The 26,624-nt window shown below is 42.8% G+C and overlaps 1 protein-coding gene and 1 long non-coding RNA gene across 2 annotated transcripts; one reads left to right on the top strand and one right to left on the bottom strand.

Annotated features, from left to right (window-relative positions):
- Positions 1-2,145: 2,145 nt before the first annotated feature.
- On the bottom strand, positions 2,146-9,381 carry LOC140902729 (uncharacterized). Its single transcript, XR_012156107.1, has 3 exons — positions 9,310-9,381; positions 5,517-5,688; positions 2,146-4,343 (listed from the first exon to the last, which is right to left on the bottom strand). It is a non-coding gene; the product is annotated as an uncharacterized lncRNA (long non-coding RNA).
- Positions 9,382-24,414: 15,033 nt separating this feature from the next.
- On the top strand, positions 24,415-26,417 carry LOC140902688 (uncharacterized). Its single transcript, XM_073323030.1, has 2 exons — positions 24,415-25,255; positions 25,845-26,417. The coding sequence occupies exons 1-2, from the start codon at positions 24,736-24,738 to the stop codon at positions 26,363-26,365; spliced, it is 1,041 nt and encodes a 346-aa protein (XP_073179131.1). The 5' UTR covers positions 24,415-24,735; the 3' UTR covers positions 26,366-26,417.
- Positions 26,418-26,624: the final 207 nt, after the last annotated feature.

Here is a 26,624-nt window from a genome sequence, read left to right as displayed (position 1 = left end):
AATGTGCCTTTGACCTGAAAGTTAAGGTCACCAATTTTTGCTGAAAGAGGACAAAAATAGAGAACACTAGCAAAACAATCAACTACATGGGGTAGCTGGTTCCAGTAAACTCTGCAACTCATTGGTCAGCCCAATATCCACCCCCGCCCCTGCTGCCAGTGGGGGAGAAAATCTGTAATTTGTTTAGGTGCCCTGCAGGCACATTGTTACGAAGGAGGATCCACACCCCTTCACCCCCACACAAGAGTGTGGCAATTCTGGATAACTGAATGGAACAAATGGGGGGGAAGGGAGGGGGTTAGGGAGTGAGAGAAGTGGTCTGAAGGTGCAGTTTTTAAATACTCTCCTGGACATGGATGTGACAAATAGAAGTGTCACACCTGTCTTAGTGATTTGGCCATGAATCCTCTCATTTTGGCTGTATCAGAACATTGTGGTAGTTGCCTCCTAAGTGAGAATAGACAGAAGGATGCTCAGCATTACAGAAAGAAGAAAAAAGTCTCTGCCATAGGGAAGAGAATCACACCCCTCCTAGCCAGAGAGCAATCTATCCTCCAACTGTTCCAAACAGGTCTGGAAATGACACTAGTCTGGCCACCTGGTCAGGCCCATATGAAGGAGAGGTTGAGTTATGTGTGCAGTAGGGAAGTTGCAGTATCCATTCGCTAGCAGGCTCCAAAATGGCATTGGGACAGGAAGCTGCCAGTAACAACTCAGAGGTAGAGCTGGTGGAAAAATACAGAAAAATTTGGAAAAGCTGAACAAAGCTCTTGAAATTGTGGGCCCAAGGTAAACAGCATGTTGTAGTCCTAGTTTGAAAATGACAATGGCAGCCATACATATTGTGACAAGATGTCAGATGGCTACAGGAGAGTGATAGAAGGCAGATATATTAGCCCCAGGTTAAGTAGGTCCCTTTTCTCTGGGTAAGGTAACAGGGAAGGTTCCAGAACAATCAGGAACTTTCTGGAAACAATTAAGACAGAGGCTGATTAGAACACCTGCAGCCAATCAAGAAGCTGCTAGAATCAATTAAGGCAGGCTAATCAGGGCACCTAGGTTTAAAAAGGAGCTCACTTCAGTTCGTGGTGCGTGTGTGAGGAGCTGGGAGCAAGAGGCACTAGGAGCTGAGAGTGAGAATGTGTACTGTTGGAGGACTGAGGAGTACAAGCATTATCAGAGACCAGGAGGAAGGTCCTATGGTGAGAATAAAGGTGTTAGGAGGAGGCCATGGGGAAGTAGCCCAGGGAGTTGTAGCTGTCACACAGCTGTTCCAGAAGGCACTCTACACAGCTGCATTCCACAGGGCCCTGGGCTGGAACCCAGAGTAGAGGGCGGGCCCAGGTTCCCCCCAAACCTCCCAACTCCTGATCAGACACAGGAGGAGCTGACCTGGACTGTGGATTCATGAAAACGGCCAAACTGAGGGCTGCCGTGAAGCTCCGAGGTGAGCCAATCCGCCAATAAGTGCAAGACCCACCAAGGTAGAAGAGGAACTTTGTCACAATATATAGGTGAGATGATAGAAAATGACATTTCTGAGTTGGAAAGTTATTTTTATAATTAGTAAAAAATAGCACCTTTCATCCCAAAGAATCTAATCATTTCATGCAGATTTGCACACATAGTACTACTGAAATACAGCCTCATCTGGATGGAGGACACAGCATCCAAGCAAGTACTTGTTACAAAAGAGTTAAGGAAAGCAAAACTTTAATCAGACACTGTGGTAAACCCCTATTCTTATGGAAAGTACCACAATTTCCTGCAGTTTGAGGCATACAGGATCTTGGTTTTTAAAGACGCCTCTGGAAAGACCATCAAACTGCATTTCAATGATCTGCCTCACCCTTAGGAAACAATAACACAACAGTTTTGAGAGAAGCAAGCTAACGAGAAGCGGAAGTCTAGTTTCAGAAACAGAGAAAGATAGTTCAGATGGGGGAAATTCTTCAGGCTTCCTTCCTACACACAACATTATACTGTGGTAACTAACAAAGCCCACCTCTTGTCCCCTATTATTATCTAAATCACCAAACAATGTCTTTCCTCAGCTACTTCCTTAGGAATGTTGTAATGTAATCCACTTAGGCTTGATTCATTGTTAATTTAGAATAGTCTCATTTACTCATCCATCCAATCTTCAATTTCCCTTTGAGCTGTAGCTCACGAAAGCTTATGCTCAAATAAATTGGCTAGTCTCTAAGGTGCCACAAGTACTCCTTTCCTTTAAGTTTTGTTTCCCTCTATTAAAGCTGGGATATGACGTTCAGCTTCCTAAAGCAAAGGGTGCTCGACAACATCATCTACACATCCATCTCCTCACATCATCAGCCTAAAATTAAACCTACCACCACTGGCGAATCAAGCACTCACTAATCATGGTTCCTTAGCTGCTCTGCCTACCCCCTTTGTTCTCAAGAACAGTGATTGATTCTTATCTAATGAGCCGAAGGGTCCTCCACATGTCTTTGATGCCCATACCATGGTCTCTCCATTGGAACTTTGTGTAGTAAGAACAACGTGTGGTTGAGTCACATCAGACTTCATATAAAGTTTACATATACTTTAAAAATGGCATTTGGGTCTCATGAACAAAATCTTTGCGGCTTCATCGGGTTGTGCTTTATAATTGAAGCAAGACCGGTCCTGGAGAGGTTCAGAAAACGAAGCCCTGCTCGTTCTTGGCTTCAGAGTAACTTGTAAAACCATAAAATACTAATGGGACATGCTGTAGTAAGAATAGTGGGTGTGACCGTGTTGCCTGGGGCAGCCCTTACTGGAAATGTCAAGGTCAGGGCAGGCTGCAAAATGGAGAGTAGATACTCTCAAGACTGGTGGGTGACACTGAAGTTAAACACCCCAACCAGTCACAAACTGCGCTTCTGATCCCCCACACTGGTTATCAAGCAAAAAAAGAAATCACACAGCCCTCTTTATTGCATTCCAGTTCTCTGGTTCCCAATCAGCACCTAGGTCCTGTAGAGTGAGAAGTTATTTTAAACTCTGATCACATATACAAAATGTTCTTCTGACCCCAAAGGGTCAGCCATGTCATCAGGTCAGTACAGGTTTGGATCTTACCCAAAATACCATGCTGCCAGCCAATCCTTTATTGTCTAAAACTAAAGGTTTATTATAAAGAAAGAACAAGAAGAGAGATGCTAAATGGTAAAACAGTCATATACATACAAAGACTTCAAAGTCCATATATCAGGTTCCTAGCCGTATTGGTGAGTTTGCTGGCTTGAAAGTCCCTCTGGAATACATCCACAGCTTGGATGGATCATTCAGTCCTTTCAGAGCTTCAGTTTGTAGCAAAGTTCCTCCCAGGGTAAGAAGCAGGAATGAAGACAAAATGGTGAAGATGCAGCTGCCTTTTATATTTTTTTGCCTTGCGGCTTGTGCTTCCTTTGTTTCAAACACAAGCTGCCCAGCACATGGCTTGGAAGCTTTTTCTGTCCATAAGCATGCCCATGCATGACTTGCTGAGTCATGAGGTGTACACCTTGCCTTCTCTCAATGTATAGCTGATGGTCCTTAATGGGACATCAAGCAGGCTAGGCAATGCTGATGCCAAACTGTCTGGGGGTGTCACCCAGAAGCATAGCACAAGTTTTGTAATACAGACATACATACATACCTATAACTCACAATACAAAGGTGATACAAACATATAAACAAGATTATCATATTTGGCAAATTATAACAGTTTCACAGATATGCCAGATACGCTGTGTAAGATAACTAATTACAATTTTACAATATCAGTATTCATAATATCCTAAAGTGTTCCCCAGACTCCATACAGTGTCAAAGTGGGCATGAAGCATAAACACACCAGGTAAATTGATAATGATGAATAAAATATTAGAAGGATACAATTTTTAAACATTTTTCCCATGTGTCTCACCCATCTGGATGACCTAGCACTTCTAGCACCTTTTAATTGGAAATCTTAAAGGTCTTTTATTGATATTAAAGATTAAAGCCTCAAAGACCCTGTGAATTGAGGTATTAGGATCTCCATTTCACTGATAGGTAAACTGAGCCAATGAGAGTTGGTGATTTTCCCAAGGTCCTATATTCAGTCAGGGATAAGGTCAGCAACAGGGATAAGGATATAAGCTAAGATTACTGATGCATGTTCTAAGTACTGGACCACTGGCTCACATGAAGATATGCCAGGGATAGAATAATAGAATAATAGAATATCAGGGTTGGAAGGGACCTCAGGAGGTCATCTAGTATCTGGAAGGTGGAGAGTGAAAACATTTTGGTTGGTCCATTTGTGCAAGAGATTCATTTTACCTGCCGGTCTGAGCCATTTTCTCCAGCTTGAACTGTGAAACAACGTTAACAAAGACTGAGTCAAGAAAAAAACAACAAACCTTCAAGAACACTATGATTTTATGGAAAATTACAAATGCAAAGAGTGGACCTGATTTTCAATTACTCTGTTTCTGCACTTGGAGTAGGCATGGTGGGGAGGCAAAAGTGCCCCTGTACTCTGGGGCTGACCAGACAACTGCCAAACCCCTTGTATGAGTTAGAGCAGTCCTGAGGCTGCTCTAACTTATACTTGGTTCCCATGGCCTCCTATGGGTCCTGGGAAGGAGAGAATACCTATAATGCAGTATGCTCTATACACACCCCTTATCTGCTCCCTATAGCAAGGTCCAGGAGCAGTATCAGCGCAGAACCATTACAACAGCTCAACACCAGCCAGGGAAGCCACCGGTGGAGTAGGAATTGCCAGGGGGTGCTGTCTCCACCCATTTCAAGCCAAAGTGATATAAAGAGTCTTGTAGACATTCACTACAGTGATGGGAAGGGTTCTCCCCTCGCTGTAGTTAATCCATCTCCATGAGAGGCGGTAACTAGGTCAACCGAAGAGCTCTTCCCTCTACTTAGCACTGTCCACACCGAGGGTCAGCTCAACTTAACTACATCGCTCAGCGGTGTGTATTTTTCACACCTCTGAGCAACATAGTTGGGTCAACCTAACTTTTTACCGTAGACCTGGCCTTAGTGTAACTTAGCATCAGGCCTAACGAATTTGTCTGACTGGGATGAAAATGGTATAAACTTCATTCTCAGATTGAGTGAATTTTTTGGCTTGCTTCTATTCCTGGAAAAGACTATTTCCCCACCTAGCAGGTGTCTTCTGCTCTAGCTAAATACTGAGACAAAACATGCAACTTCCTCATTATACAATGAAGCCTAGTACAGTCAGTTCCTGACAGAGGGTCTCTTTACTGTTTCTCTCTCTGGCACGTAGCTCAAGAAACACTCACAAAATAAAATCTACAGTGAAAACCATCAATGGAGAAAATCCACAGCAGATTCTGAAAAGGAATTGCAGGGATCAGAGATGGAGAAGACCTAGATCCTTTAGTCTCCTAAAGAAGACTTTTTGCATCTTCTTTCTTGTTTAAAAAGTTTTAAAGTTATGAAAAGAACAACAATTTTAAATGAGAAAGAACAGTTTGGAACTATGATGAGGTAATGCTCACCTGACTCTGAAGTGGGGGGGGGCAAAGTCAAAAGGGAAGAAAGAATATGATAAAAGGGAGAGACGTTTGCCATGCTCTTCCTCTCTTTTCCACCTACATCTACAGATATCACCACCAAGCGACTGAAGCGCTGATCAAACAGGAGAACCTGGCTGAAGGTCCACCAACCAGCCTGTGGTGAGAAGCATATAAGTTTGTAAGGGCACCGAAAGTGTTAAGATCAGCTTAGACTGCATTTTGCTTTTATTTCATTTGACCAAATCTTTTTGCCTATTACTTACAATCATTTAAAATCTATCTTTGTAGTTAATAAATCTGTTTGTTTATTCTACCTGAAGCAGTGCGTTTGGTTTGAAGCGTGTCAGTCTTGCCTTGGGATAACAAAGCCTGGTACATATCAATTTCTTTGTTAAATTGATGAACTCATATAAGCTTGCAGCGTCCAGCGGGCATAACTGGACACTGCAAGATGAAGATTCCTAGGGCTGTGTCTGGGACCGGAGATATTGGTCAGTGTCATTTGGTTACATGAACCAAGGAGCAGCTTACATGCCAGAGGCTGTGCCCAGGAATGGGGGTTCTCACAGCAGAACAGGGTAAGGCTGACTCCCAGAGTCAAGGACTGGAGTGACCTAGCAGATCACCAGTCCGGATAACACCAGGGGAACGTCACACAGCTCTACAGTGGCATAGCTACAGCACTGTGGAGCTGTGCTACTATAGCACCCATAGTTTTAGACAAGCCCTACACAAAGCCAAGAAACTAAACCCAAGGAAACAGAATCATAGAATCATAGAATATCAGGGTTGGAAGGGACCTCAGGAGGTCATCTAGTCCAACCCCCTGCTCAAAGCAGGACCAATCCCCAATTAAATCATCCCAGCCAGGGCTTTGTCAAGCCTGACCTTAAAAAGCGGGTTTGAATTCCAGAAGTCTTTTAAAATGAAACCAGAAGTAACATATTATCTCAGTCCCTGGAAAAATCATGGAGCAGGTCCTCAAAGAATCAATCCTGAAGCACTTGCATGAGAGGAAAGTGATCAGGAACAGCCAGCATGGATTCACCAAGGGAAGGTTATGCCTGACTAATCTAATCGCCTTTTATGATGAGATTACTGGTTCTGTGGATGAAGGGAAAGCAGTGGATGTATTGTTTCTTGACTTTAGCAAAGCTTTTGACACGGTCTCCCATAGTATTCTTGTCAGCAAGTTAAGGAAGTATGGGCTGGATGAATGCACCATAAGGTGGGTAGAAAGCTGGCTAAATTGTCGGGCTCAACGGGTAGTGATCAATGGCTCCATGTCTAGTTGGCATCCGGTATCAAGTGGAGTGCCCCAGGGGTCGGTCCTGGGGCCGGTTTTATTCAATATCTTCATAAATGATCTGGAGGATGGTGTGGATTGCACTCTCAGCAAATTTGCGGATGATACTAAACTGGGAGGAGTGGTAGATACGCTGGAGGGGAGGGATAGGATACAGAAGGACCTAGACCAATTGGAAGATTGGGCCAAAAGGAATCTGATGAGGTTCAATAAGGATAAGTGCAGGGTCCTGCACTTAGGACGGAAGAACCCAATGCACAGCTACAGACTAGGGACCGAATGGCTAGGCAGCAGTTCTGCAGAAAAGGACCTAGGGGTGACAGTGGACGAGAAGCTGGATATGAGTCAGCAGTGTGCCCTTGTTGCCAAGAAGGCCAATGGCATTTTGGGATGTATAAGTAGGGGCATAGCGAGCAGATCGAGGGACGTGATCGTTCCCCTCTATTCGACATTGGTGAGGCCTCATCTGGAGTACTGTGTCCAGTTTTGGGCCCCACACTTCAAGAAGGATGTGGATAAATTGGAGAGAGTCCAGCGAAGGGCAACAAAAATGATTAGGGGACTGGAACACATGAGTTATGAGGAGAGGCTGAGGGAGCTGGGATTGTTTAGCCTGCAGAAGAGAAGAATGAGGGGGGATTTGATAGCTGCTTTCAACTACCTGAAAGGGGGTTCCAAAGAGGATGGCTCTAGACTGTTCTCAATGGTAGCAGATGACAGAACGAGGAGTAATGGTCTCAAGTTGCAGTGGGGGAGGTTTAGATTGGATATTAGGAAAAACTTTTTCACTAAGAGGGTGGTGAAACACTGGAATGCGTTACCTAGGGAGGTGGTAGAATCTCCTTCCTTAGAGGTTTTTAAGGTCAGGCTTGACAAAGCCCTGGCTGGGATGATTTAACTGGGAATTGGTCCTGCTTTGAGCAGGGGGTTGGACTAGATGACCTTCTGGGGTCCCTTCCAACCCTGATATTCTATGATTCTATGATTCTATTAAATCTGCAGCCACATGCTGTAATTCTCTCAGAGGTCGCAAGCAAAGCAGGGTACTTGAATGGAGGACCTCCAAGGAAAACAAAGGCTGATGGAAGAAGTGGCCCTGCTGACTCAGTAAGTGACACTCTTCCCTGATTCAGACTTGTAAGGAGGCACTGTGCTGCTGGAGGTACTCTCTTTTAGACATGTAAAATTAAGGTCCTGAGCCCCTTGTGGTCCTTAAGGATACCATAGAATTCCTTGCAAAACATGGTGTCTTAACCTTGTTATGCTGGCCTAATTCCAATAAGGAAACATTGAGTTCCGCCTACCTAGATCACCCCTCCCTTTACAGTTCAACTGCATATAGCAGGATCCCATTCTATCTATATCAGATTTTTAAACTGCTATCCATCACTGTACCACCTAAGCATCTTCCACATAAAAATCAACAGCGATAGCAAATTCCCAAGTGGTCTTCCTGGAGTTACTGGCACTTCTCCCTTTACAGGGTCAAAACTCTGGTAGGGGTAGGGGGAGTTTTTTTGCTTCTGATTATTTTATTGATTTACGGTTCAGTGAGTATTCACGTCCTCTCCTTAACAGTAGTTTCATGTTGTGGCAGACTGTTAAACTGCTATCATTCTACACTAATGGCGGATGAAGTTATGCCTGTGTGAACTGTGTCTGAGCTGAAGTTTGTAGAATGCTTTGGGATCCATTTGGATTGTGCAAGGTTCTATGCATATGGTAATTATTAGTTTAAAAGTCTAGCTTTTCTAGCCCCAGCCCTTAACTGATGGCAACAGCAAAAGGAGGAGAAAAACATCACGCAGCACCCTTCTGACATCTCTGACATTGTTTCTTTTTGCATTCCTCATTCTACATCCACACACACACCTAAATTCCCTCTAAGCTGCCTGGCCGTGCAGCTGCCTATTAAGCCCCGTGCAGGGGCTCAGAGCTGTGGCAGGGAGAGATGCCTCTCTCCCAGCATGGACCTGCCATGGCACACATCACCTTCATATTGGTGCACATAACAAAATTAGAGGAAATACTGACACCCGCCCTCTTACTCCACCAGCCTCAATACTCATTTTGTCCTCTCTTATGCACATCTCAGAGCCTTCTTCCCTGCAGCCTCCTATGCATGGAATGACCTCTGCACAGCTGTTTCTCTTATCTCCTTCGCCTTGGTCAGACCACTCCTCACAATTCATTTCCATTTCTCATGAGGGAACAGGAAATGTGAGAAACCAAAAACAAAACCCAGAAGTTGGAACACAGCTCTGGAGACAGGTCCACACCTGACAGACCTCGGCAATCTCATGAACTCATCCACAAACCCCTTGTCCTTTCTCTCTCCTTCCACCCCCTTTTTTGTCTGTTTGTGCCTCTGACTTCTTATGTGGCATAAAATTTATGCTCTTTATGGCAGGGACTGCATTCATACTTGTTTCTCCAGGGTGTGCTTTGTTAGAGAATGAGCAGGCTTACCCAGAGGCGGATGGAGTAGACGGGCTTCTTTATTGTGGTACTTGTTCCCCTCGACCCAATTGTCGAGTAAGCACTGAATTAGTTACAGCACACTCTTTTTATCTAAGTTAATATGTAAATACTACATTTACTACAACACCCCCAAAACTCTTATTGAGTAATATGAACGCCCACACAATGAATATTAATGACTATATACTGAATATAATTATCCCCGCCCCTGTTTACTGTTTACAGCATTAAGCATATTCTACAGACATTTTTACCTTGAAGATATATTTCTTTGCAATAATTGCAGCCAGGAATTCCCTTAATCAGCAGTTTGCAGAGAAGGGAGGAAGGGGCCATGACTCCGAGATTGTTTATGTAGCTGGGAAAAGAAGGCAGGGGGAGATAACACTGCTTTACACACATTTCCCGCACATTTCTTATGCAGCTGCAGCGCTTATCAGTCCTTAACAAGCAGAAGGGAAGGGAAAGGGGTAGCACGTTATCTATCAAGCACAGAAAGGTGCCTGTACTTTGTCTACCAAGTGCAGAAGCGGTGCTTGTCCATGCCTCTACTCCCTAAAACCATGTCTGCATACCAGCAGTTTCCCAGGTATATGCTTAACCCCTACATATCCCAACATGCTTAAAAATGTATTTGAAGGAAAAAGTCAAGGTCACTGGTGAAGATCAAGAAATGTAGACGTTGGAGAATCTGTTGTAGGACTGCTTACTAAACTGTAAGTTACCTTTTTCAGAGTAGCAGCCATGTTAGTCTGTATTCGCAAAAAGAAAAGGAGTACTTGTGGCACCTTAGAGACTAACCAATTTATTTGAGCATAAGCTTTCGTGAACTACAGCTCACTTCATCGGATGCATAAAAGTGGACTTTGTCTTATTATGAATAAGTGGTTCCCAGAGTTGTAGAAGGGGTATTTTCTCCAGTTTCTTCCCCTTGTGGTTGCCTTCTCTCAAACGTTCTGAAAGTAAAACATCTCCTAAAGAAGACTTTTCACATCTTCTTTCTTGTTTAAAATTACTGTTCTTTTCATCACTTTTTCACTTTTGCTAGCTGACTTCCTGACCTTTAACAATTTGTCTCTTGGCAAACAAAGTTGGCATTGTTGTTAAAGGTCAGGAAGTTGGCAATCAATGCCTGTCTTCAATAGGAAACCTTCTCCCAAAATTAAAAACTTCCAGCAGTGCCTTTCCCGGCACTATTCACTGGATTTTCCCTCTGTTTCCACTTGTAGTTAACGCATTTTTACACGAAGAGCTGCAGCTCAGTTTGCGGTACTGTGTACGGTATATATAGGCAATCCTCTGGGGGGGGGGGGGGGGGGGAAATGTTTGGCAAAACTGTCCTGCCTTTTCTCATAAACCATGAGGGAGTCATTTGTTTCAACCCTTAGAGCAATGTCATTTCCTTTTATACACCAAACAACTGCGTTGGTTCCTCAAAAATTACAAAATAGGACAAGGCTAAGAAGCAGGCAGTAGGCTGAACCAGCTGTGACAGAATGGGCTTTTTACTAACAGCAGCCTTTGTTTTCCAGACTTTACTGGGTAAATATTTTACTTTAACTTTTCTGTGGATTGCAGTTAATTAAGTGATGCTGTTAATTGTACTGATCAAGAAATTGTACCTACCATGTGCTTATAAAGGAAAGTTGCTTCTTTAGCAGTTAGTAATCATTTGTTTGGACTCTTATTTTGATTTGGCCATGTGATTAGCATAACAAATGAAGAAGAGAGGGAACAGTGAATAAATAAGTGAAAGAGAGGGATCAAAAACCACCTGAGTAAAGTGCAATAGAAGTAAAGCTTACAGGGTACAGTTTTATATTATACCATCCTTTCCATGTAAAATTGTATCCTAAAATACTTTACAGAATAGCTGCATATAATATAGTTAAATAATAGCGGAGACAGACATGAAGAGGCACAAGAAAGGAAGATGAGAGTTTTCAGTGAGTATCTGAAGCAAGATGTAGGGTGGCTGAGGAAGAGATGCAGAAATTCTTATGATCCGGAGAAGGTGGCTCTTGCACCATCGTGAGGAGAGGCAATAAGGAGACCATTTTTATATGAGCAAGGAGGACAACAGGGAGCGACAAGGTATGTAAGAGGGACTGGAATTATTTTTATGGAGTATTTTAAAAGCAAGGGGGACAATTTGGATCTTAAAACCAGAGTAAGGTTAGCACAGGCGTGATGCAAGTGTTCTTACTAGGTGCCCCAAAAGACACATGCAGTGTCTTCAGAAGGGTGCTCTGACGCACAGGTGTAGGGGAAGACCTTCCGGCTAATGCTTTGCTTCTGAAGGGTGAAGCACAATAGATGCTGTTTGGGAGGCACTACTCTCCTCTGTTACCTGAATGTGAAATGAAATAAAGCCTTTCAAAACTGATAGGAAATTTAGTAAGTGGAAAAATCTACTGCAGCCGTCAAACTGCCATGTGCTACGATCCCGTAGATTGCTCATTTTAAGCAGGGTCAGGCTGGCTGGAGCAATTCTTGATGGGAGTCCTTCAAGCTACATTTTCTGAAGTGTCAGAAGCAGTTTCAGAAAGTAAGGAGGCATCAGTTCCCCTTTTAGATCAGCACAGTACCAAAGCCCGATGTTGGCGACAGATGGCATTGTGCTGCAGGACCTGCCACCTTTCAAATTAGATGTAAAGCCAATGTCCTGTAAACTTGATTCACTAAAGATCTTGTGAAACCTTTTTGTAAGAGTGGGGTTGTTGTTAACCCAGGGGTTCTGGCCAAACTCCAACTTACATAATTACATTCTGTCTTCCTAAATTCCCAGCAGCCTCTAATAGGAAAAGCATTCTTTTCTTCCTCATCTGTTTGATGGCATTGCTGTTAAACACCTGTCACATTTCACCCCAGAGGTTTTTGCTTTTCAATGATGGGCACAACTATTAATAGGTTTGTATAAAAGTCTGTTGGTGAGCTCCATTAGGCATTTTATGATCCTTATGGATATATGCTATCGAAACATCTTATCATTTTCAGTGTTTTTTTTTCTACAACACAAAATATTAAACTAACTTTGCTTCACCTATACAATTCAGTCGCTTTTGGCATGTTTTTAATTGTATTTGATACACACACAAAAATGAAAAAGGTCTTAAATGTAATTTGCTTTTTTCTTTTAGCTTTAGCTTTAATTGCATACTTTCAACTTCCTGTTTTTAAATTTATTTACTTTTGACTCTGATGGAGAAAATGCCAAATAAGCTGTTATAAGCACTGATGTCAGATCACCACTTGCTGGGGATTTCCAGATGGAAATTACAGGTTCTTTTCTCACTTCCTTCCTTACCCTTCAACAGCCAATTAATAAATAACAAATACACTTAATTTAAATGTGGCACAAACAATACTAGATGATATCCATAGTTCCAATATAATGTTTTTAAAGGAATTGATTGGATTGGAACAATGCTTTTGAAGAGAGGCTGCTAAAGCAAGTTTAAGACATGGAAGAATTTGTAACTAGGGGCAGAGGTTAAAGTTTATAAAAGCAAAAAAGGACAGCACATTTTTAAAGACTGAACAATTATTTAGGGCTTTATTTACATTTGAATTGGAGATGGGTGCAAGCTAGACAATTCAGATGCAGGTTCAGTTTTGGGGATTCCAAGCTTCCTTCCAAGTTCTGGGGTGCTTTGGAAACACAGGGTGACAAGTTGGCTCACAGAGAAATCTAGATCTGAGTTTGGGTCCAATTTCCAAGCATCTTTACAGACTGGGTTTATTTAGATTTGGGCTTCTAGGTCAGTCTGCTCTATAGACTCTGATTGAAAAAATTCAAGCATCGATTTCAAACCCCTCTAAAGTGTGATGGTGTCAAAATGTGGTATCCCAGTCCACCCCTCATCAGAATCACGTAATAAATATGTAAGCTATTAATAATCTTATCCCAAATAGTGTAATAAAGGTAAAGCCAATATGGGCCTCAAACTCAAGGTGATGTTCTTCTATTTCCTGTCCTGATAACATATGCATTTGCCTAATGAGTAACAGAACACTAGACCTAAACCACAATGAAATGAAATAGCAGGAATATCATGACAGATACAAGAGGCTTGGCTAAACACCAATAACTCTCATGCCTTAGTTCTTTACAAACGTGCAGAAATCAATTTATCTGGTAGGTAAATAGATAATTCTCTCACAGAACAATGAACAACCATTGGGGGTGAAAAGAAAAAATACTGATTAAAGACACTGAACCACACCCCAACACTGATAATTAAAAAGGCCAAGTTGGGATCTATACATGGGAGCATGCCTATGCATGAGAGTAACTATTTGCACAAATGGGCCTTTCCCCAAAATCCAACGGTCTTCCAATATTACAGTCTGAAAAGGAGTTTAAACTCAGACTTTTGAAAAAATTTATTGACTGATATTTAGACATTTCCCCTTTCTTGAGTCTTTAAAACTGTACAATTTCAGAAAGGCTAGGCATTTAGAAAGCTTATTCCAATCAGAAGCGTAATCTCATTTTAAGAAGCTTGAGATAAAGGAAGTAGAGAGGGCTCGATCTTTTTTCAGAGAAAGCAGTAATATTATTCAAAATCCAGTTTATGGTGTCTAGACACTAAGGTAATGGGAGAATTTTTTTACATTCATAGACATATCATAGAGAAATTGATATCCACGTTAAACATACTGACCCATAGAAGAGTACAAAAAACTTTAGCATTGGATATGTGATCATTGCCCAGCATGGATCAATAGCTCCAAATACATACCTTTAGAGGAAAATATGAGTTCTCACACACAATTCTAAGTCATTTTGTAATATGATGCCTTTCATCCAAGGTTCTCAAAGCCAATAATGAGCCATTCTGTGACCCCCTTACTCCCGCTAGGGAGCAATTACTGGCACAAGAAATCCCAATAAATCAATGTCACTATTCATGTGAGTAGCTGTTCACCAGTGGGAGTGAGGCATTCACAGTCTGACCCTATGAGAATCTCAGTTCTCAGGATATATGAAGACAGGTTTGTATTGTTTTTTGCACTAATGTATTGCTTTCCCCACTCCTCCCCAGGAAATGTATTGCACTTGTATTGTATTGCACTAGTGTATTGCTTCCCCCCTCTCCTCCCTCCTGCCCAGAAATGTATTGCACTTGTATTTGTATTGCACTAATGTATTGCTTTCCCCCCGTCCCACCAGGAAATGCTGCTGGAGAAGGACAGAAATCATATGAAAATTTTTTCCTTTGGAACTACACATTTTATTTCTATGGTGAGAGAACATACTGCACTTTGATCAAGTTGTATAAAATATGTAAACAGATCATAAACATTTCAAGACGATCTACCCTGAATTTAAGCTTTTTCTTGCATCTCTTTTAGAAAAACAATATTTTTCGGTGTTTTCAAATTTCTTTTGACATGTATTGTTCACAGCTTCTGTGCTGTTCAGAGAACAGGCACAGATTTTACAATATGACTGAAAAGGAGTGTAAGTGGCTATGCTCACTGCTGTTGAACCCCTGGTGCCAGGTCACAGTGTTACAGTGGTCTTAGCCTCTAGCAACCCCTATTAATCTCTTCTTGAGCCCTGTGATGGCCTGTTTGTGGCTATGTCTTCTATGGTTTAGCCCATGGGAGGGCAAACTACGGCCCGTGCGCCGGATCTGGCCCGTCAGGGCTTTCAATCTGGCCAGCGGGATTGCCAGCCCCATGGCGCAGCGGGGCTAAGGCAGGCTCCTTGCCTGCCCCGGCCCCACGCCGCTCCCAGAAGCGGCCGGCACCACGTTAGTTTATGCCAATTAGTTTATGCATTTTTTTTAAATTATTTTTTTACCATTACACCACTGTCCCTAACCCAGCTCCTCCAGGAGCCTCCCCAGATACTCTGATATGTCACAGGAGCCGGCAGCGTGATATCTAGCCAGTCTACCTCCAAACTGCACCCAGAGAACCTCTGTATGTGCTCATGCTTCATACCATCCACTTCCTCACTCTTGTGTCCTGTCCTGATGCTGAGTGGTGGGACCTGCAGTCACCTGCACCTGAGGAGGGTGAGGAACCCAGGTGGGTTAGTCTGTACTCCACTCTGGTTCCAAGGCGCACCAGAAATAGTAGTTGGAGGCTCCTCCACGGAGCTGTAAGCACAGGTGTGTACCTGGCATGGTTCACAAACTCCCACAACCCCTGCCCCATCTGCGACAAGAGAGAGCCCGGCACACACATATGTAGGTTGTAGCCCCTTTTCTGGCTCCTCTGATCATCAGTGTCTTTGCAGTCTCTGCCACTGGTTGTCTCTGCTGCTGTTTTCTGCCACAGTCATCACCTCCGCCTTTCACCCCAACGCTGTTCTGAGGTTCCTTCATTTAGCCCAGTTCTCAGTGATTTTAGCTCTTTAGTGATTTCACTGGGTAGTGAGGAACCTCTCTGCTGACTGCCTCTTCTGCACTGTCTTTTCACCGCAATACTGTCTCCATACTAGGGCTCAGGTTCATCTCCCTCAGATCAATTAACAATGAGTTCTGCTCTAGTGGTCACTCAGGAAAAATGAATCTAGTTGGCTCTTAACACTGGGTGGAAAGCAGAGAGGAATCAAAAGGCTTCTAGGACCCTTTAAACAGGTCCACACAACCAGGTAAGAACACCCATCCCCATGCCCTCTAATTCTTATTTGGATTTGGCATCACTACACCCTGCTTACTGAATGAAGTTAAATGTAGGGTAGCCCCCTCAAACAGGGCATGCTAAGTACAGACCTGCTGCCCTTTACTCATACAATAAGGATAACAACATTTCATTACGCCTGTATTCAATACTAAAGTGAATTTTAACCCAAAACAGCCAAAATTGATCACTTTGGCAATGTGGGTCTTTCTCCTGATTCTCTCTAGGCAGAGGTATGTCTGCAAAGTCTTCTCCTCAGATCTTTTCCCTAGTTCATCACTAGATGTCAGGGGAGAGCTCATTCAGATCCTACTTTCACAGAAATGTACCTTCTGAATGTGCAAATGTGTACCACGTGCAACGGGTGCAGATTGTGTCCCTCTGATGGGTAACATTAAAGTTTGGCTATTAAAACATATACCCTTGAATGACTTATTTTACATTGTTTCCTCTATATTCCCATCCTAAAACACACTCCAACCCCAGGAAGGCTGTGGTTGCATGCAAGTTTCAGTATATCCCAGGAGAAAAACCCTCTGTTGTGTAACACTTACAATTGCTCAAGTACTCCAACAAGCAACCCACACATTAAGGACACGAGGAAATTCGGTTATGAGGACACACTGCCCAGAGAGCAAATCAGCAGCTTGTATGAAAGGCAGTCACCACACAGCCCCATTCAACACATGCATATCACGCTTACGGGACGGCCTGTTGGTATCTCCCTGCGTGTTCTGAAGTATTACCCTGTGCAATTATGAATATAAATATTGGTGCAGACCTCAAGTTAAACATGAACATTGTACCTTGATATTTAAATAAAATATTAAGTAAAATATTTAACTTTATATTTAAATTGTTCCTGAAAGAGCTAATAAACAGCTAAGTACCAATATTTACATGTACCGAAAAATATGAGTTTTGAATTTTCTGATGAACTTTGTGAGTCTAAAGTGTTAATAGAAAATGTCACAGCATCTAAGTCCAAGACTGTCTCTATACTCTTCTGTCTCTGTATGTGCTCATATCCTTAACTCCAGCTTAACAAAGCTAATTTTGTTTGGGAACTTCTTGTGTTTTCCAATGTTCAAAATGTTTGACATGCATAGAGAACAAAGTAGGTTGGGAGAGGGGTTCATCTGTTCTGATGTGTGATTTTAAATAGAACATAGATACTCTGGGTATGTGAGAGGCACCTTCAATAATTATAAATATATTTGTACAAGATGCAACCAGACTCATCCAAAACCATTTTGTCATTTAGACAATTACACGTATGATGATTATCCTTCAGAAAACTACACAGATTATTATTCTCCAGAATTCTTCACAGCTGATTATAGTGAATTCAAAACTTCATTTGGAAAGGTAGGTTAGTTTCTTTCCTATTCCTCAAAACACAAAGATGCAATCATTATTTGCAGTAAAGGCTGTTGCAATGAAGTGGATAGATTTCTAAAAATGGTCAGATAATTTATTTAAAAAAATATGCTAAGAAAATCATCAACATATTATTCAAGGAGAGGGATATTCACCTGTATGCAAAGGGCCACCATAAAGACTTTGCATCACTTAAGACCCCTTCAGTCCCATCTTGAAGATCACCCTAATATTATACATTTAACTCAGATCTATACACAGGGGGTGCCACAGAGAAGCTGGTCCGTGAGAACAATCAGGCCTTCAGCCTACCCGCAACAGGCTCTGCTAACGAGAATGAACCAAGCCCAATCCATCTGGGGACAACTGATTGCCTAAATTGCTGGCCAGCAGCTAATTAGTTAAGGAACACCTTCTGAGAAGAATCAGAGGGGTAGCCGTGTTAGTCTGTATCCACAAAAACAACGAGGAGTCCAGTGGCACCTTAAAGACTAACAGATTTATTTGGGCATAAGCTTTTGTGGGTAAAAAACCCACTTCTTCCGATTCATGGAGTGAAAATTACAGATACAGGCATAAATATACTGGCACACGAAGAGAAGGGAATGAATTGGTCTTCTCTGACTGACCCTGACTGAATTGGCCTTGCCAGCACTGGTTCTCCACTTGTAAGGTAACTCTCTTCTCTTAATGTGCCAATATATATTTATGCTTGTATCTGTAATTTTCACTCCATGCATCTGAAGAAGTGGGGTTTTTATCCATGAAAGCTTATTCCCAAATGTATCTGTTAGTCTTTAAGGTGCCACTGGACTCCTCGTTCTTCTGAGAAAAGGAACATTCCGGAAGGCAGAAAGAGGAAAGCACCCATGTGGAGGGCTTCTCAGGGGGAGCTAGTGAGGGAGCTCACTGGGAAAGGACACCAAGGCAAAATGCTCCTAGGTGGGAGAGGTTGGAGGGAACTATGAATGCCAAGTTCCAGCAAAAGCTGGTCCCAATGGACAGACTTCACCAGACAGCAGCAGGAGCACCAGAAAAAAGGAATTATATGCTGCTCCAAGGAAGGGTTGTCATGTATCACCTCTGTGGGGACCCTGAATCAAGAGGAGAACCTTCCCCACTGGATGACAAGAGACACTGACTCCAGAAGAGGGGTTTGGATCAAGAGGACCCCACTGGCCAATGATCTGGACATAAATGGGAGAGATGGATGAAGATTAATTCAGCCTCTTCCCCCTCCACCTAGGATGCTGGGGTGGAGCCCTATTTGTGTAAATGTTCCACCCTTGGGTTAACTAAACCCATACCGTGAAGGGGCACTGTTCAAATAACATAAGCCTCATTGGACTTATTGAAAGCCCAATGGGGGAAACTGAGACAGAGACATAACTGCAGCAGTGAACTGTGCCACCAGTAGATGTTTCAGGGGTGAGGGCCCTCATTACAGGCGGTTTATTTACAAAAACACTTACCAAATTCTTGATTCAGAAATGTAAAATTAAATAAATCTGGCCACAAAATATTCATCAAATACTCAAACTGAAACCCATAACAAACATGCTGTAGATATGGTTATTTTTGCAGTTAATGCAGAAAAAGCAAGTGTCAGGGAAAATATTTACTGCAACAATTCTAGTTCCACTGTATAATGGAAGAGTATCAAACTCACCCAAAATCACAGACACTCCTGCATATCTAGCATAGAATGGATTCAGTTTTATCTTGTGATAACATGGATTTAGTCTCTGTTTGCCAGAAGCTGGGAATGGAAGACAGGGGATGGATCACTTGATGATTACCTGTTCTGTTCATTCCCTCTGGGGCCCTGGCATTGGCCACTGTCGGAAGACAGGATATTGGGCTAGATGGACCTTTGGTCTGACCCAGTATGGCCGTTCTTATGTTCTACAGTATGCCCGCGCGACAGGCTGATGGTTAGGGTGTCGTCAGTAAAACCAAGTGCATTAGGGAGTCAAGGTGAGTGAGTAATATCTTTTATTGGATCATCTTACATAGGGTGACCAGATAGCAACTGTGAAAAATCGGGATGGGGGGGGGGGAGATAATAGGCACCTATATAAGAAAAAGTCCCAAAAAATAGGACTGTCCCTATAAAAATGGGACATCTGGTCACCCTAATCTTACAGAAGTTGTTCCAATAAAAGATATTACCTCACCCACCTTATCTCTCTAATATCCTGGGACCTACACAGCTACTACTACACTGCATAAACCAAGTGCTTGATTACTGAAGGGCTCTAGAGGAGGGGGATAGGAAAAGGATATGTCACCTCTTCATATATCTATTAATCTGTTGATATCTCCTCTCAATGCCGCTGCAAGACTCAGCAGCCTTGCTACTCTTAAAGACAGTGAACAAATATCTGCTAATGAGTCTCCAAACTAGCTGAACCACTCTCCCCAGTTATGTCCTATAGACACGACAAGGGGTAATGAACCTTAACTCTAGCTTTGATGCAACAGTATTCAGAATGACTGATTTTGTTAACTTTACAGGATTTGACAGAGTCTGCAGGATCATCACATCAGGGCCATCTTCCCTTCTTTGTCCTTCTCCATCTTCTATGGTTTTTGCTACAGCAATTCACACTTCTTTTGTAGAAGGTACTGAGGTTCTGTATTGTTACTTGGGTATTTGTGTGTCATCACTGTTGATTTCTTGATCTAGCAAACAGTTCACTAGTTTCCAAGGCAGCAGCAGGCTGTGTGTTATAACTCCAAGTGGAAATTACAACTCATTCTGAGCACCCAAATATGTGCTAGGAATTTCAAAGCAAAAAGAAAGGATCCTGTCACTGCTACATAAAGCTTGCAATGTAAAAACCAGATAGGACATGAGTGAGAGCCAAAGTCAGACAAAAAAGGGGAAAGAAAGAAGGGAAAGGAGTACAAAAATTAGATTATGCAGTAACTTGGTAAGACATGGAAACACCTTGGTGTATCCATTAATTTCAGTTATGGGGGGTAGTTGGCTATGCTTTCACAAGTGACATGGCAGAAGCGAGTTCTTAGAAGGGACCCAAATGAGGTTGGAGTGGAGGCCTGGCAAAAGAAGCTACAAAAGCTGGGCATGGGAGAAAGAAATGAAGGGGGAATCAAGGTTGATCTCAATGGCAGAATGGAAAAAACTGGGGGAATGCAAAGGGAGACAAGGTTGGAGATGAAAGCAAGGGTAAGGACCTTGAAATTGATATGTAGAGCAAAGTAGAGCTGGTGGATGGATATGAATTAGGGGATGATCAAAATGACAGGTGGGAAAGATGATTTGGTGGCAGAGTTTTGGATGGACTGAGGAGAGACATGGTAAGCATCCAGAAGACCACAGAACAGGCCGCAATAGTCAATGTCACAGTTTAGTAGGATATGGACAAGTCATTTAAGATAAAATTTTCAAAACCGCCTATCTGATTTATGAGCCTAATTCCCATTGACTTTTGGGACAGAACTTTTGTCATAGCTCGATCAAGTTCAATGGACAATTTACAGCAGGTAAGGATTTGTCTCTGAGATTTCAGTACAGTCATGATTCAAGGCTCTTTCAAACACACAGTGACGATATGTAAATCTCATCCTCCAAAAAAACACATCTTCATTAGATCCTAGCAAATGGTCTCTTATATAAAATGTTGACTTCTCTTTATTGGAACAATTTTATTGTCCTTTGCATTCTTTGAGCTGTGCTCAGTTGCACTAAATCTGGTTTGATGTTTGCTCCTATAATTTTATGCAAACTGTTCATAATAAAATCCAAGCTCAGTTGACTTCAATAGACAATTCACACCAGTTGAAGATTTGTCCCTTATCACTATATACTGTAAATTAAAAATAGATGGAAAGTCACCATTATAACTTGTTTATGTTTCCCCTTTATTTCAGATGTGAACAGCTTTGCTTTGAATTAGAACATTCCTCAAGGAGGAAAACAAAGAACACTGCCACACTTGTAAATTACTTCCCCTACAGTGAATCAACTACCTTTTTTTTAAGTGCAGTTTATGTATTTATTTAGGAACACAAAGATATAAAACAGATGTAACAGATATGTTTCCTCATAAGTAGTATAAATTGCATAAATGTTGACTAGCTCTTCATATCTTCTGTATTTCTTCCTCTCACATTTCCTCACTATCATTCACTGGGTTCTATTGTAAATATAAAATATGTGCCAATAAAATGAAGCACTGGCTGATCACTTCAGATCTTTTAGTGCTATCTGACGTTCTGACATCACTAGATCAGCTGATGATATCTCCCGGGAATGCAAAGGGAACTATACTAGCCATTGGATCTACTCTTGAATAGTTTCAGCTGCATCCAGAAACGGTCTGTCTTATAGACAGTTGAAACAAACAAGACATAAAGGGGACTATGGAGTAAGCATACTTACTGGTTCACCTCCCCTAAAACAATCACCTCCGTCCCATTACATTTAAAATGGATATTGCCCACTGGCCATGTTTATATGGCTGTGTTCCTATTCACTCTAGACAGGTCTCTGGCTTCCTATTGACCACAGATCCTGCAATCTCTCACACACATGAGAGTCCTGTAAGTAGATATGTCAGAAAGAGAGAGGGCTCAGACACAGATGACAAATTATTAGATATTTCCATATGAGAGACTGAAAAAAGTGCTTTGGAAAGGAGAAGAATAAGAAAGGACATGATTGAGACATACAAAATAAAAAATGGTAGAAAAGCTCATTCAGGCACTCCCATGTACCCTCTCACATAGTATAAGATCAAGGGAACATTCAAATGAAACGGAAATGCAACAAATATATAACTGACAAAAGACAGGTTTCAGAGTAACAGCCGTGTTAGTCTGTATTCGCAAAAAGAAAAGGAGTACTTGTGGCACCTTAGAGACTAACCAATTTATTTGAGCATGAGCTTTCGTGAGAAGTGAGCTGTAGCTCACGAAAGCTCATGCTCAAATAAATTGGTTAGTCTCTAAGGTGCCACAAGTACTCCTTTTCTTTTGACAAAAGACAATGCATTCTTACACAAGACATAATTAACATGTGGAACTCAGGGCTGCAAGATTTCTCAAGAGATTCTCTCCTGTGTTGATTGGCTGTCTGCCTCACTCAACAACTGCCCCGCATTGCCTCCTTCTTCCTTCCTAGAGACTGGGAGTGGATGGGTCATTACACAAAGTAAAACTATTTCCCCATATTTATTCCCGTCCCCCCCCCCCTCACCACTGTTCCTCAGACGTTCTTGTCAGCTGCTGGAAATGGCCCACCTTGATTATCACTACAAAAAGTTTTCTCTTCCCTCCCCGCCCCCAGCTCTCCTGCTGGTATTAGCTCATCTTAAGTGATCACTCTCCTTACAGTGTGTATGATAATACCCATTGTTTCATGTTCTCTGTGTATATAAATCTCCCCACTGTATTTTCCACTGAATGCATTCGATGAAGTGAGCTGTAGCTCACGAAAGCTTATGCTCAAATAAATGTGTTAGTCTCTAAGGTGCCACAAGTACTCCTTTTCTTCCTTCTGTCTCTCTTCTCATCTGCTCTGTTCCCATCACTCCTCTCTCTTTCCTTGTCTTTCCATTTAGCTAATCCTTGATTAATTGAACATACCCACTCTTAAAAAAAAATTCATCTAATTAACATAACATTTCCCACAATCCCATTGTTCATACTGCTTCCAAGTTAAATCCTTTCCCTCAGTTCTTAATGTGTAATGAAAGAGGTGCCGGGGCTCAAGCAGTATTTTTACTTTCATAACTGACATGGCAAGCCCAGAGGTGCTATGAACTGCCAAGCCTAGAGGTGCCAGCAGGCTCAGCCCTGGCAAGCCTTGGCACAAATTAAGCACTGCTTTCCCCTACCCCAAGTCTGTCTTGTCTATTTAGTTTGTGAGCTCTTCAGGGCAGGGACTATCTATTACTTTGTGTTTGTACACAATGAGACTCCATTCTTGGCTGGTCCCTAGACTCTGCTGTAATAAACATGACTAATAATAGTATCACTGGGGTCAAGAGCTTAGTAGAGTTAAAAAATTGAAATTTGTTTGTATAATGAGTATATCCGCAGTTATTTTACACACAATACTTTTTTTTAAAAAAGATATAAAACCTCTTTCAGGCCATAAGCCAGCCACTAACAGACTGGAGTTAGGAAGAAATTTCCCATATAGGAAGGTTATTCTGTAACTGTCCATAACAATTTCTTGCTTCTTCCTTTGAAGCATCTGAAACTGGTTACTGACAGAGATGGAATACAAGTCTAGTGCGACTATCAATCTGAGCTGGTATGGCAATTCCTATGCAAGTAATGATTTGCAATATTGGGCCTGTTTTATTTCTGATCAAGCAAAAATAGTCTTGCCACAATGCATATCTGGCTTATACATCTGTGCAACACATGAAAAGAGGGTGGAAATGGAAAGTAAACCAAAAGCAGAGTTGTGAGGACTTTCAATTCAGTAGCAATTGTTTTTACAGGAGGGCCAGGAAACTCAGAGTGGAGCAGAACTCCATCCTGTTGGGCCTGGACAAAGGCAAAGACAGAGCAGCTGGAGAGAGGTCCTGGCAATCAGAGACCTGGAAGCATGGCAGAGCAGCAGCAGAAGTCTCAGGAAGGGGTAGGAGTAGTAAGAGAGGTGGGTATGAGAAATGGCCTGAGTGAAACATAACTGTAGGAGAGGAGCTGATTGTAAATATGGTTCACACCTTACTTGACTCAGGCCAGAATCAACATTTTGGGCTCATCAGTCCCTTCAGAGTAGAAGGCGGAATTTTTCAGGAAAATGACATGAGTGTGTTTAGTCATTTCCCACACACAACAAAGTCCCAGTTCCTTCAGCATCAGTTTCCAGTAATTCAACTCATGCTGTCCTGTATTATTTTTAGTTACCAGCACCACCTTCTGGATTTTTAATGAATTACCATGATGATCTTTTCAAAAAGCTACAAGGAGTCTGGTGGCACCTTAAAGACTAAGCCCTGGTCTACACTAGGACTTTAGGTCGAATTTAGCAGCATTAAATCGATGTAAACCTGCACCCATCCACACGATGAAGCCCTTTATTTCGACTTAAAGGGCTCTTAAAATCGATTTCCTTACTCCACCCCTGACAAGTGGATTAGCGCTTAAATCGGCCTTGCTGGCTTGAATCTGGGGTACTGTGGACACAATTCAACGGTATTGGCCTCCGGGAGCTATCCCAGAGTGCTCCATTGTGACCGCTCTGGACAGCACTCTCAACTCAGATGCACTGGCCAGGTAGACAGGAAAAGAACCGCGAACTTTTGAATCTCATTTCCTGTTTGGCCAGCGTGGCAAGCTGCGGGTGACCATGCAGAGCTCATCAGCACAGGTGATCATGATGGAGTCCCAGAATCGCAAAAGAGCTCCAGCATGGACCAAACAGCATGGGATCTGATCGCTGTTTGGGGAGAGGAATCCGTGCTATCAGAACTCCGTTCCAGTTTTCAAAATGCCAAAACCTTTGTCAAAATCTCCCAGGGCATGAAGGACACATGCCATAACAGGGACCCGAAGCAGTGCCGCGTGAAACTGAAGGAGCTGAGGCAAGCCTACCAGAAAACCAGAGAGGCGAACGGCCGCTCCGGGTCAGAGCCCCAAACATGCCGCTTCTATGATGAGCTGCATGCCATTTTAGGGGGTTCAGCCACCACTACCCCAGCCGTGTTTTTTGACTCCTTCAATGGAGATGGAGGCAATACAGAAGCAAGTTTTGGGGACAAAGAAGATGATGATGATGATGATGAGGTTGTAGATAGCTCACAGCAAGCAAGCGGAGAAACCGGTTTTCCCCACAGCCAGGAACTGTTTCTCACCCTGGACCTGGAGCCAGTACCCCCCGAACCCACCCAAGGCTGCCTCCTGGACCCAGCAGGCGGAGAAGGGACCTCTGGTGAGTGTACCTTTTAAAATACTATGCATGGTTTAAAAGCAAGCATGTGAAAAGATTACTTTGCCCTGGCATTCGCGGTTCTCCTGGATGTACTCCCAAAGCCTTTGCAAAAGGTTTCTAGGGAGGGCAGCCTTATTGCGTCCTTCATGGTAGGACACTTTACCACTCCAGGCCAGCAACACATACTCCGGAATCATTGTAGAACAAAGCATTGCAGTGTATGTTTGCTGGCATTCAAACAACATCCGTTCTTTATCTCTCTGTGTTATCCTCAGGAGAGTGAGATATCATTCATGGTCACCTGGTTGAAATAGAGTTCTTTTCTTCAAGGGACACTCAGAGGAGCCCATTCCTGCTGGGCTGTTTGCCTGTGGCTAAACAGAAATGTTCCCCGCTGTTAGCCACAGGGAGGGGGGAAGGTTGAGGGGGTAGCCACGCGGTGGGGGGAGGCAAAATGCGACCTTGTAACGAAAGCACATGTGCTATGTATGTAATGTTAACAGCAAGGTTTACCCTGAAAGAGTGTAGCCACTGTTTTATAAAATGTGTCTTTTTAAATACCGCTGTCCCTTTTTTTTTTCTCCACCAGCTGCATGTGTTTCAATGATCACAGGATCTTCTCCTTCCCAGAGGCTAGTGAAGATTAGAAAGAAAAAAAAACACACTCGCAATGAAATGTTCTCCGAGCTCATGCTGTCCTCCCACACTGACAGAGCACAGACGAATGCGTGGAGGCAAATAATGCCAGAGTGCAAGAAAGCACAAAATGACCAGGAGGAGAGGTGGCGGGCTGAAGAGAGTAAGTGGCAGGCTGAAGACAGGGCTGAAACTCAAATGTGGCGGCAGCGTGATGAGAGGAGGCAGGATTCAATGCTGAGGCTGCTGGAGGACCAAACCAGTATGCTCCAGTGCATGGTTGAGCTGCAGCAAAGGCAGCTGGAGCACAGACTGCCACTACAGCCCCTGTGTAACCAGCCGCCCTCCTCCCAAAGTTCCATAGCCTCCACACCCAGACGCCCAAGAACGCGGTGCGGGGGCCTCCGGCCAACCAGCCACTCCACCACAGAGGACTGCCCAAAAAAAAGAAGGCTGTCATTCAATAAATTTTAAAGTTGTAAACTTTTAAAGTGCTGTGCTTAAAGTGCTGTGTGGCATTTTCCTTCCCTCCTCCACCACCCCTCCTGGGCTACCTTGGTAGTGATCCCCCTATTTGTGTGATGAATGAATAAAGAATGCATGAATGTGAAGCAACAATGACTTTATTGCCTTTGCAAGCGGTGATTGAAGGGAGGAGGGGCGGGTGGTTAGCTTACAGGGAAGTAGAGTGAACCAAGGGGTTTCATCAAGGAGAAACAAACAGAACTTTCAC

This window comes from Lepidochelys kempii, chromosome 24 (assembly GCF_965140265.1).
Source record: "Lepidochelys kempii isolate rLepKem1 chromosome 24, rLepKem1.hap2, whole genome shotgun sequence".
Lineage (NCBI taxonomy): Eukaryota > Metazoa > Chordata > Testudines > Cheloniidae > Lepidochelys > Lepidochelys kempii.
The sequence above is the reverse complement of the archived record's forward strand: the minus strand, read 5'-3'. Positions and strand labels throughout refer to the sequence as shown.

What these genes read in the sequence shown, in the direction of transcription:
- LOC140902688 (XM_073323030.1), top strand. Translation starts at nt 24,736, where the DNA reads ATGGACCAAACAGCATGGGATCTGATCGCTGTTTGGGGAGAGGAATCC. An exon ending in AGGCGGAGAAGGGACCTCTG is followed by an intron (nt 25,256 to 25,844) that starts GTGAGTGTACCT and finishes TTTCTCCACCAG; the next exon opens with CTGCATGTGTTTCAATGATC.